Consider the following 13,364-nt stretch of genomic DNA (forward strand, 5'->3'; position numbering starts at 1 on the left):
AAATAACTCATTACTACTGGAAGGAGTGAACTGAAAGCCCATTTTAACTGAAGTCACTGATTGAACTCGCTAACATCGATTCACTTACATTCTGGTACACGTGTCTTATTTCGTTTCCTGAGGACACACATTTTACTTTTTTATAGAAAAGCCGTGTCTAATCCCATAAATCAACACCGTTGTCACTACACCAAACGATTTTGACCTCGACCCAAAACAAAGGTTTAACTTACAGGACTACCTGTAAGATATTCCTTTCTTGATAACGAGTTTAACAGCTACGCCGAAATGCTGCTTACCTTATAAGAAGTTGTATATCCATAGAACTTTCGTATTTTTTTCCAAATGATCATGACCTGAACAGATATTACTTTGTCAGAGACTTCATGAGTGATTTTCAAGTTCTAATCCACACACTGATTTCCACTTTTTCATCATTTTGACTTTTATCTCAGTTTGTTGAGTATCTCAGCATAACTCGCAAAGACAATGGAAACTGAGCGGAACGATGACGCTTTCTGTTTCTTCCGCGTTCACTTACGTAATTTCCGCAAAGCGCCTACGACAATTTGCACCGAAAAAGTCATGTCTCGTCCGCTGGTCTTGTTTATTGGAGTATAACAGCTGCCGCTTTCATGTGTATTTTACTTGTCATTTACAAAATTCATCCATGGATCACATTAGGTCATTAGGAGACACCAGCTTTGAAATGAACAGGTGTTCGTGAGTGTATATGGATGAAAAAGACTGATTGCGCAAGACGCGCAGCCAAATATCTCACATTCAAAGGAAATCTCGAATTGATTGTTCTATAAGGCGTCGAGCTGACCGGTTGGTTTTGGTGTTGTGTATAAACCTCCTTTGCAAGAACTTTGTCAAGCATACCTGCTTTGTCCTTTTGCAAGACCTGCACATATTAGTCTTTGAAAGACATTGACATTTATGTGCAGGTGCTCTGGAAAACCTTGTCCGGCACGATATTCCTTCCAATTTAGTTATTGTGTGCATGCTGCATTTCAATTTTGGAAATGTGCTTAAAACATATTTTGATTCTCAAAAAATGTGGTTCGTTTAGCAAGCAAAATATTGCTTTGATTAACACTTCACCAGTACTATACAATATTACAGAATACACAAAACCGGATACACAAAAACGACAAATTATAGCATTGTGATTAGGGGTATATGGGGTTATAGGAGTCCCTTTTTATTCACCGAGACAAGTCCTACACGCCCTGGTGGGGTGTGGATTCGGGGAGGGGATAGCGGAGGAGATGACCAAGACACACGTACTCCATACGCTATCATGGTCTTCCTTACTGCTTGAAGATCGACCTTTTCTCACTGTGGTCTATGATGACTTCGGTGAACGGAAAAGAACTTATTCACTGTGAAAACCAGAAAATAGTTGATCCGTCCACGATTTTATCATAAAACACAAAGCTTGATTTTTTAAATTTTTTAACAGGAAACTAATTAACTTGTCAAAAACCTTCTCACAAATGTTCAGTGTTTCTACAAAGAGCTAGTCAGACACAACAAACCATAATTCTATTTTTCATGTTTACTTATATGAAAGATGTATTTGATGTAATGATATGTATGCATATGTTATTATATGATAGTTCATATGGATGACGACACATGCTTCATTTATATTTTGTATTAAATGCTGTATGGGTGAGGTACTGTAAAGCTTGTTCACCAGTCCCTATCAGAGTTACAAAACATACAAAAATACAACATGGAGATGTGTGGAGAAAATAGAGACATATGGAGAACAGCAATGTCATAACTGAACAGAAATCATTCCCTCTATTGGTGAAGGCCGTGTGGGATTAGTTAAACAAAGAAATCTAGTCGACCATGCCTCCTAATCCTCTTACTCCTTAAACAAACGACTTGCCTGGGCTGTCTAAAATTGAATTGAAATTTTTGTAAATTCGAGGTCTCGGGTAATACGTAAGGAGGTAATCAGGTGTCAACACTATGGCGTTCGACGCTCCGGACATGAAGGAAAACCAAATACGTTATAAAGTACAGTAATGTGGTCACTATGAGCGAGGCAGACAGTCTGATGAGCACAGCTCATTACGGAAATCTCTTGTCTTTGGAGCTGCTCGTTGAGACGCTGAAGCCTTCTGTCAAGTTCTTCTTTATTCTTTATTGTGGCCACTGTCTCACAATATGCAGTTTACATTGCTCACAGACCCTCGATTCACGATGACGCCAACTTTCTCGACTACTGTTCGTGCGACGACTATCATTCAGGAATTGGTTCCGCAGCTCATTCTTTCACCGAAGTCTGTGTGTATGTGTTTTAGCTCGTTAATTAGCGTAGAGACGAGTCTTCTGCTATTCACGGGCATTCTCGGGCACAAGTTCTCCAAGGTAGTCGACGCTCCGGGTGTCATTAGAACAGTGTTGAGCACTGTCACACTCCACTGCTTTTCGACAGTCCTGTTGTGTATTTGATAAAACAATCGACAATCCGGGTGTGAACCAAAAGAGGATACCACCATTCTCATCGGTGGATGAAATGGGATGAAGAAACCCGCATACTCTTCATCACATTGCTACACCGTATTTACCATAACGAATGTTTAAATATCACTTTATGTAAAAAGAGCATCAAAACAAGCTGAAACCATGTATTATATTTAAGAATGAAGATTATTATGGATATCAACTTCTTTATGAGAGAACACAACGTTTCGGAGTTAATGCTTACTCCTTCATCAGGTGTTGTGTTCTGTCATAAAGAAGTTGATATCCATAATAATCTTCATTCTTATGTATTTTCACTTCTAAATGACATTCAAAGACTTCATGTATTATATTAACATGGTACTAACTATAGTCGATTCGAACCACTGCTTTACAGTTCACTGACTGGATGCAGGCTTTTCCCACGTGGCGGGGTAAAAATTATCTATTCTCCCTCGCAAGGCCACGTGAACCAATCAGAAATGGACATTCTTAAATGAGGTAGGAGAAATGTGCCTTGTACGTTCTTATGAACCTTGATCTTTCAGGTACATTTCATCACTTGTGTACAAATACTGGTCTAGAATAATGTTTCAAACACTTTAGTCTTAAGTACGTATTGATGCAGGGGCTCCATATATATGTTCTTGTTAACGTCCCGCTCGTCAAACGTCAGAATAAATTTACAGGTATCAAAGCAGACTCACTCGCTGGGCCACTTGCAATAAAAAACCCAAACAAAGCAAAAACAGGTAAATCAGTTAATTTAAACAAATAGATGGAATACTAAAAACAACCTAAATATTAGTATGCACGCCCCATTAAAAAAGATAGAGCGCTAAAGTGGCAAGATTCAAACTCAAAACTCTTCAATCGTATTTTACTAGATAAATCAAAATGGTCTCAATGTCATAATGTGGGTAGTTACAGAATCAAAGCAAAATATTTTACATGTTTATGTACGATTTATTTAGCAAAGCCAGAAAAATCCCCGACAAACACGGCCGCTTCTCCTCAATACGTGGGTTTGTGAGAGTGAGGGTACTCCCTGCAAGGCTCACTCCCATTAGTTAACAAGGCGTCCTCCCATTTTATGTATTTTTTACTCGATAGGTACGGAAAATTAATTAGGCGATGTGGGTATGTCATGACTGGTTGATTTCTCAGGATTAGGTGAACTGGGTATGGCAGAGTCGATATACTATGATCATAGGGGATTTAGCAACCATGTTGGAGTGAAGGAATGACAAAACTCTGCGATAGATTAATGAGTGTCTTTTTTAAGCATTATGAAAATGGGAATGGTAAATTAACACAAAATGCCCTAGACCTGTCCAGCGTGTCATACATATATATATATATATATATATCATAGAATAATAATTTATCAACTGAATAATACATAAAAATACTCTTATGATTATGTATAACATCACATTTTAATAAAAAGATGCATGCGTTGAGCGTGTTAGATGTTTTAAGATTAATGGAAGAGGTAGAGAAGGACACCCCCACTTGGGAACTTGGGAGCAGAGAGACGCCACGGTTCATTGGTTACAGCTGTAGGGCCTTCCTTGCTCTCTGCTCAATATATTAAGGGTGGTGATGTAGATGAAGGTTACGCAGGAAAAGTAGGTGTTGTGGGTATACTACGTCAACAGGCAGCTGTGCAGTCAACCAGATAGTTTGTTGTTTTAACCTGTCTGACAATTGTTACGCCTGACCAGGGAGACAATAACAAGCTGATGTTAACACATGTGATCTAACGATAGTTTTGCGTTCTTTAGCATGTTTTGGAAGGGATGGCCGTGATGTATCATTTATTCTTTCATTCATTCACATATGTACTTCTTTCTTTTATTATATCTTTCTCATTCATTCACATATGCACTTCTTTCTTTTATCATTTCTTTCATTCATTCAGATATACTTCTTGCTATTCATTCATTCATTCATTCATTGTAAGATTTCGACTGATACAATAAACTGGCTGAAGTACTGTTAAACGCAGCCTAAGTTGCGATGGAGACGAATCAGGTCACTGTGTGCATTGGAGCATGAGGAGGCGCATACTAATTAGTACAAATGGTAAAGGAAACAAGCGAGTGACCTACCCCTGTTGTAGATAATTTCTGGTCTGACAAATAGGAGAATACCCCATAAAACCTCGGACGAGGAAAAACCGGCACGGGCAAACGGGAATTACTAAAAATGGAGACCACACTATTAAAACGAAACATGCTAAACTGGGTAGGTACACTTAAAACTACTAGGTAGATACATTTGGTGAATGTCAGCGGAATTGGCAAGACATGTTTCAATACAGGTTAAAGATCTCACAGCACCATTTATTATTGTGTCCCAGCATAGTCACTGAAGTTTGGTCACTCTTGATTAGGGCTTTCACAAATAACTTCAACTTCATAGATATAGGTTGAATTTTGGTATATTTATAGAATACCTAAATTCAAAAGAATCTCAAGGCTTAGTATTCTAAGTGTATTGTATATGTTGCTGGAAGTAAAGCTCTGTGTTCGGGACCCGTGAAGATTTGGAGTAGAAGAGGGCCTCAACAACCCATGCTTGCCATAAAAGGCGACTATGCTTGTCGTAAGAGGTGACTAACGGGATCGGGTGGTCAGGCTCGCTGACTTGGTTGACACATGTCATCAGTTCCCAATTGTGCAGGTCGATGCTCATGCTGTTGATCACTGGATTGTCTGATCCAAACTCGATTATCTACAAACTGCCGCCATATTGCTGGGATATTACTGAGTGCAACATAAAACTAAACTCACGAAATTAAACTGAATTGTCATTAGAATTTCATCTATTTTTAAACCATATGTTTGCAAAATAAAGAAAACGAGCAAACGAATATATTTTCGTCCACGAGAGAGATTAGTCGAATTAAGACCGGAATGATTTCATTTTTTTTTGTCGTGATACTTATAAACACACTTTCATTCATATATTTACAACCTCCAAGACAATAAAAAAAGCTATGAAAATTTAAGTGGAAGTCCAGATTCTTGTACTTGTTACAAATTAGCAGAATTAAGACAAAATGAGTTGGATTTTGTGCCATGATACATATAAATATATCCTCATTCATTTACAAAATCCAAAACACGGGAAAAGATGTATTTTGAGTAAAAGTGATTATTCTGGCATATTTTTAAAAATCTTCCTGAATTCGCAAAATTAAGTCAAAATCAGTTGAATTTTGTGTCATGATACTCATAATGGCACTTTCATACATTTACATCCTCTAAAACATTAGGAAAGATGTATTTGGAGTGAAAAGGAAAGATTTTCGCTCATGGGCCCAATGTTTTTCGCCCATGGGCGAGATGTTTTTGAAAATCGGTCTCAATAAGCAGAATTAAGTCATAATGAGTTGGATTTTGTGCCATGATACTCATATATATATCCTCATTCATTTACACCTCCAAACCACAGGAAAAGATGTATTTTGAGTGAAGGCAAATATTCTCGTCCATGGGCCAAAATGTCTTTCTCCCATGGGCGAGAGTTTTCAAAATTGCTCTCATTTAGAGGAATTAAGTCAAAGTGAGTTGAAATTTCTGTCATGATACTCATAAATGTACTTTTATTCATTTACATCCTCCAAATATTGGAAAAGATGTGTTTGGGGTAAAAGGAAATATTCTCGCCCATGGGCCAAAATGTTTTTCACCCATGGCTGAGATTTTGTTAAATAGCTCTAAATTAACGGAATTAATTCAAAATGAGTTGAATTTTGTGACATGATACTTATGAACATACTTTCATCCATTCACAACCTCCAAAACATGGGAAAAGGTGTATTTTGAGTAAAAGTAAATATTCTCACCCATGGGCCAAATGGTTTTCGCCCATGGGCGAGTCTTTTTGAAAAATCGCTCTTAATTAGCCGAATTAAGTCAAAATAAGCTTAATTTCGTGTCAAGACAATAATAAATACACGTTCATTTATTGAAAAACTGCACAGCCTGGAAAAAAAACAACATGTAGTTTCAATGAAATTAATTATTCTCGTCCATGGGCCAATATGTTTTTCACCCATGGGCGAGATTTTTCAAAATCGCTGTCAGTTAGCAGAGTCAAGTCACAACAAGCTGAAATTTGTGTCATGATACTTATTAACATTTTTTCATTCATTTACAACCTCCAAAACATTCATTCTGGATGAAATGAAACACTTTCGCCCATGGGCCTGCCCATGGGCCTACCCATTGGCCACTGTTCGCCCATGGGCGTGCCCATGGGCGAGCGAGTTTAAATTTTGAGTTTTCGAAAAAAAATTTTTTCATTTTTTCATCCTTAGCACACATACATAACAGCTGCCTGTTTAATTTTGCGAAATCGCTTGTGCGAGAGTGGCCACAGTGCTGAGAGTTTCTGGACTTTTGTGAGTCCAGAATTAAATTGTGACGTGTTCCACATATTTGCGTCATCAAGGCAATAGTGATAATGCAGCCAGATCCAAGAAAATTAATTAAACACTCTGATGATTACCATGTAAAGGTGGATCATTTTAATTCTTGCAGGCATAAAATATTTGAACATGTGACGTCATTGTAAACGCTTCGTGGTTGTCGTCATCAGAAGATTGTGTTCGTTGTTCAGTTGAAGGACAAGTAACTTATCAGTGAAATTTTAATCAAGAAAGTAATCCGTCATAACTTGACCTTAGGTTTGGAGTAGCCAATCACGGGCTCAGAAATCGATCTCACACTAATGTTTGAACGTCTGTTAAAGTTGATATCAGCCAAACACGAAACCAGCGAGCATACATCTCTGAGCAGAAGTAACATGTGAAAGGGATCAGCACGTCTCATAGTCAATGTGAAAACTGTGTTTAGTTAAAGTGAAAGGCATCAGCACGTCTCATAGCCAACGCGGAAACTGTGAAGTGCGGTGAAACCGTCAGCGCCTACACGTCGGATACCAACAAACGGGAGACGCATCTGGTTGGTCATCCAAAGAATTCCATCTACATAGGTCTGAAAAGAGGCACAACATAAAACCTGATATCCGTAAATTTAGAAAGTCGTATGTGTGCTACCAGTTTACTGCTTTCAAACTCTTTGCAAACCTCTATTTTCAACAAAAGAGTAAATCTAAGATTTTATGAGCTTGTGATGAACGTCTATTGCACCAACAGTGGAACACTTTTTTGTTTTTATATTTTTTGTTGCAGTGTTTGCAACAATAAGTCAATTGTTATCTATCTACATACACCTTAAAATGCTTGTGTTGCATACCTCGAATGCGGACTGACCGAAGTGAATTTCAATACTATAGTTGCTGATGGTGGTCACTGACAGACCATACACTCTTTCCTCTGCACCAAATACTCCACCTTGCCGAGTATTGAAGATGGCTACAGTTGGGTTGTAGCTCCATCTCAGCGACAACACATACACAAGGTCTTCGGTTAGGTTCGCAATCCATACACTGTTGCTGCAACAGACGACATAGACATGTATCCATGTACTTGTAATAGAATACGATTTATGCCATATACAAGTATCTGTGAAAACAAATTGGACGTTTAGTCGCATCTAAAACTGTTGTAAATGGCTTGGTTGTGAATGAACCCCAACATTCAGTTTGGTCCAGGAGCGTTAATCACTATCTTCATGGTATGGCTCTTGCTGCCACCAATTGTTTGCTTGTGTATGTCAGCGTTGTGTACGTGTAGCAAATATCTTATTGAAGTGGTCTATCCTCACACAAAAAATGTTATAGTTCATTATAACACGTCACTTTACTGTTTAGTTGTGGCTCCAGATACTTCCATCTTTAGTTTCATCCCTGCAGCAAGGTCAAAGGTCAGTGTTTCTTCATGGTCCCAGTTCGGATACTGTTTGAAAAAGAAAGAATGTCTAAAGAATAAATTCAGTCATTAGCAAAAAATGAACGTAAAGCAAGGTCTCCTAACAACACCGTAGCATACCAAATCCACAGCTAATGTGTTTTCTCAGATATATAACCTTAGCTTAAATATTCGTTAATATCTTAGTTTAGTTATCAGTGTTGCCCCGTGTGGCACCATTTCATTCTGATGTATACATTATGTATAATCCTCAACCTACTGTGTATTGTCTTGGTAGTCCAATGTAACATGACACACACTTGACTGGCACCACTTCCCATGAAGCACCTTTGTAACAGGAAGATGTTCTGTCGTCTGAGGCAATGAAGTTGGAGTTGCAGACATCTTGAGGGACAGTGTTGATGACGTCAACGTCTGCATTTGCATTGTCAAGTCTAAAGTTGTCACATGAAACTGGAAACGAAATAGGGACACACGTAAACATCACCAACGCAGGCATCTTAGTTTCAAGAATTTGTATGTCCCTTGTTGCGAGTGGGCAGCATTTCAGTTGTGAAGTTGATCACACAAATGCCTTGTAATCCAGTTTTGACAAGTATGTGTTGTTACGAGTGTGTATTTTCTGTGTATTTTGTTATTGACGAAGTAATAATTATTATTTGATCACAACATTTAGTGTTTGGAATAATTATTGTGATGGGCACATTTCATTTTAATAGATGGTCAACACTTTTAGGATTCTGGTTTTCCGGAATTTATCTGCTTCTAGTTTTCTATGTGTTTTCTTCCGGGAGACTTCGAGACCATTCTACAGATATGATGTTCATAAGTGCCCGAACTTTCGGGAAATGGCTTAGTATATATAAAAAGGCTGCTTGTCGTGTTGCGGGGGACACTCATTCATATTTACTGGAGTCGCCAACGATCATCAACGCCTGACCTACATTAACCGCTGTCAGACCGATCGCTGTGTTTGCATTCTGCATAGTTGATTCTCTCTCGCACTAAGACTTGGTGTGTTTACAACATTATATTTGTGACCCATCGCCTTAGATTTTGTCTCACTTGTATTGAATTTGTAATCAGCCTGGTGAAATTGACTTGTGACCTTGTATACCTTGCTCTCGTTGCACAATAATGCACTTTTTTAATGTTTACCACTTGTCCTTGTTCTCTTTTGCTGGTTCAGGGGGGATTTCTTACATCGTTTGTTACGGTAAATACTTAACCGTAACAGTGTTTTGCTCGAAAATATATTTTCCATGCTTAAACTAAACGAATTACGACCATCAAACAAGGAATCAGATCATTGACTTGCGTCTTCATGACTCTCCTTTGCTTCTTGCAACACATCTGACATTTTCTTTAACGAGGAGAGAGTACATTTCTTTTAGACATGATTGAGGCAAGATGGTCCTGCATGTTTAATTTCAATCAATGAAGGACTCTTGATCTGAAAATTCATTCAACGTCAATGTGTTGAACCGTTTACGTGCGTTTATCATCGGATTATCTGTGTAACGAACATTTGGACAAAATTCTCATATGTCACATTTAGAAATGCTATTTTGTTACATTCATGGAATGAAAAGAATATAATTCAGAAATAAAACGAGCAATACCGATTCCAAGTCAAACATACCGTTTAAGCAAAAGTAAAAATAATTACAAAACCTGCACTAATATCGAATCGAGATCATTTGGAACAGTTCACCACCAAAACATCTGCTTGACTAACATAACATTTCGTTGACAACAGACAGTGTTTTCCTTGAAATATATTATGAAAGACTGTTATATATGTAATATGAAAACAAGTGGAACTTAGTAGTAACCTGAAAAAAGGAATTGTGTGGTTGCCTAAAATGGTAACTCCACACATCACATTAAATACAAATAGGTATTTTCTAATTATTCGTAAGACCCGTGAAGGTCCAGTGTAGAATAGACCTTCAGCAACCCATGCTTGCCATAAAATGCGACTATGCTTGTCGTTAGAGGCGATTAATTGGGTAGGGTGGTCAGGCTCGCTGACTTGGCTGACTCATATCATCGGTTCCAAATTGCGCAGATCGATGGTCATGTTGTTGATCACATAATAGACTCTATTATTTACAGACTGCCGCCACATAGCTGGAATATTGCTGCGTGAGGAGTAAAACTAATCTCACTCACTAAATATTCATCAATACTCACTTCCATAATATTGCCATCCAGCTTCATTGCTCGAGCCCAAGGCGTGAGAGTACAATCTACAATTGCTTGTGACTTGGTTGTACAAGACAAGGTTACATAACTTCTGTCGATGACATTGGGAGAAACAGTCAGCCCTCATGTCCACCTGCTTCACCTCTTCTATCAGGCTCCCGGTAAACACCACATCATCCATCTCAGGTCTCCTGTAGAATACAACCGTCTTGCAAGTGTCTATATTGTTGACTGACTGTGATAAAACTAACTTGACGATTAACGACAAAATGTTAGCCGTTCGAAAAACGATCCTGGTAGGGTGTTTAGGTAACATTGTTTTCTGATCACGACTAGGCTCTCAACCCAGTGTTTCATTCAGTGTAACACATCTCCTGTCCTGCCGTTGGTAGTTCTGTGAGATAAGCCATATCTCTTTAGAAATAAGCATTACTTCGAAACTGAATCATGTGCACTTAATGCGCCTTAAGAAATCTCAGTCTGGCAGATTGATTGCGTGTTACACACTTGCTCGTCCCTACTGTACATCTTGTGTGTATGTACACATCATACACAGCACATGTATATATGACTTGTAGGAGCAGCGTCTTGTATGCGATGTTCACAGCAACACTCCACACTGCATGTGGGAGCATCTGTACAAACAGGACCAAAAAGTAGCTCTCTCACAGCACATCATAAAAAAAATTCCTCTCACGCCAACGACTGGCAACAATGAGCCGTATTACCCACTTATGTCAATGAATGAATCCAGCGAGAACTAACAGAGTCGTTAACGATGAGACAATAACAGCGGCAGCTGAAGAGGGAGCAAGTAGTGTTCCTCCCCAGAGAATGGGAAGTGCATTAGGACATTAATGGCTTATACAGAGTGCTAACTACTTGTATAACTCTTCCCTTGTGTGAACAATATGCATGTTGGCTGCTTATCTCATTCGTCGATCTCATGTTTCTTATGCAATTTAATGTCTATGCATACGGCACTACGTTCTTGTACAATTAGTGCATATACTCATTATGTATCTCGTTCGTTTCAATTCACCTGATGAAGGAGCATGGAATAGCCCAGAAGAGTTGTGACATGCAGAAAAGAAGCTGTCATCAAAAATATGTGCTTTTTAATTAATCTACCAACTTCGAAATGACTCTCAGGAAACTCATCAAACAAAGAGTTCCGCCAGCATGTATAGAAAATGGATAAAGTTGGAAGTCTAACAGTCAAGTATCAATACTATTTTGGTAATTATTCATGTGGAATGTATTTGCTGGGCGTGATCATCTGATCCTGTCATCTTAACCCAATTGCTTACAGTGACGATCAAAGTATGTTCTGCTTCAGGAATGACTTTTCAGCTTTCAGTCTTCAGCAACCCATGCTTGCCATAAAAGGTGATTATGCTTGTCCTAAGAGGCGACTAACGGGATCGGATGGTCAGGCTCACTGACTTGGTTGACACATGTCGTCGGTTCCCAGTTTGTTCAGATCGATGCTCATGTTGTTGATCACTGTATTGTCTGGTCCAGACTCGATTATTTACAGACCGCCACCATATAGCTGGAATATTGCTGAGTGCGGCGTAACACTAAAGTCACTCACTCACTCAAGCTGGAATATGGCAGTATTAAGCAACAACTTTAAAATTACGTACGAAGGGATATCAATAAGTTTTGAGCCTTGAGCATTTTTCATACCCAGGTGTCACAGCCTATGGTACGACATTGAACCTTGGGGTGTAGCTGATGTGATATATAAGTTTTGGTATCCTACTCTCAGAAGTTATTGAACAGCTCACACTGACAGAAAGAGACCCCCCTCACGGCAGTGAAAATGAATTAAATTGAGTAAAGAGCAGTAATTAAGTCTTTAGTTCTTGAAGGAAACTCGGCGAAGAACATTGAAGAAAGGCTTTTAGCAGTTTATCAGAAGTCTTCCCCTTCATCTGCTATCATCAAACGATGGGTGAATGAATTTAAGCATGGTAGAGAGAGTCTTGAAGATGACCCCCGTCCACGTCGCCCAACAGCAAGCACTAGTCAGGAAAACATTGACAGAGTGCATAGACTTGTGCTGGAAGATCGTCGAATCACACTCCACGAGTTAGAGGAGACCACAGGCATTTCACACGGATCCATCGAGACAATTCTTCATGAACATCTCGTCATGTCTAAGGTGTGCGCAAGATGGGTGCCAAGAATGCTTACAGATGAAATGAAGCAAACAAGGGTCACCATAAGCAACTCCATGCTAACCAGAATCAACAAGAATCCAGAAGATTTTCACTTTAGGCTAGTAACCTGTGATGAAACCTGGATCTACCACTATGATCCTGAGAGCAAACAAGAATCCATGGAATGGAAACATGTCACTTCTCCCAGGACCAAAAAGTTCAAAGCCTCCAGATCAGTGTAGAAGGTAATGGCGACAGTCTTCTGGGATAGAAAAGGCATCATCGACATAGATTACTTACCAAAAGGAAGAACAATGAATGGGGAATATTACACTAACTTGTTGAGGCAAGTGCGACAGTCAATCAAGGAGAAGCGCCGGAGCAAGATCAGACGTGGTATTCTTCTACATCAAGACAATGCTCCAGTACACACCTCTCGCGTTGCAGCCGCTGCTGTCCAGGAATGCGGGTACGAAATCATGCCGCATCCCCACTACACTCCAGACCTGGCACCAAGTGATTACCATCTGTTCCCAGATCTCAAGAAACACTTGCAGGGTCGTAGATTTCAGGATGATAATGAGCGTATTGCTGCTACTGAGGCTTGGTTTGAGGACCAAAATGGCGCCTTCTACAGAGATGACATCAGCGACTGG

At 39.2% G+C, this 13,364-nt stretch overlaps 1 protein-coding gene across 1 annotated transcript; it reads right to left on the reverse strand.

The window, feature by feature from the left end:
• Positions 1-7,370: 7,370 nt before the first annotated feature.
• Positions 7,371-10,856, reverse strand: LOC137259700 (uncharacterized). Its single transcript, XM_067797291.1, has 5 exons — positions 10,529-10,856; positions 8,592-8,785; positions 8,268-8,359; positions 7,758-7,956; positions 7,371-7,496 (listed from the first exon to the last, which is right to left on the reverse strand). Exons 1-5 carry the CDS (start codon positions 10,854-10,856, stop codon positions 7,371-7,373), a joined length of 939 nt encoding a protein of 312 aa, XP_067653392.1.
• Positions 10,857-13,364: the final 2,508 nt, after the last annotated feature.

The sequence above is a fragment of the Haliotis asinina genome, chromosome 13 (assembly GCF_037392515.1).
Source record: "Haliotis asinina isolate JCU_RB_2024 chromosome 13, JCU_Hal_asi_v2, whole genome shotgun sequence".
Classification (NCBI taxonomy): domain Eukaryota; kingdom Metazoa; phylum Mollusca; class Gastropoda; order Lepetellida; family Haliotidae; genus Haliotis; species Haliotis asinina.

What these genes read in the sequence shown, in the direction of transcription:
- LOC137259700 (XM_067797291.1), bottom strand. Translation starts at nt 10,856, where the DNA reads ATGTTACCTAAACACCCTACCAGGATCGTTTTTCGAACGGCTAACATT. An exon ending in GACTACCAAGACAATACACA is followed by an intron (nt 8,360 to 8,591) that starts GTAGGTTGAGGA and finishes TTTTTCAAACAG; the next exon opens with TATCCGAACTGGGACCATGA. An exon ending in TCGGTCAGTCCGCATTCGAG is followed by an intron (nt 7,497 to 7,757) that starts GTATGCAACACA and finishes GCCTCTTTTCAG; the next exon opens with ACCTATGTAGATGGAATTCT.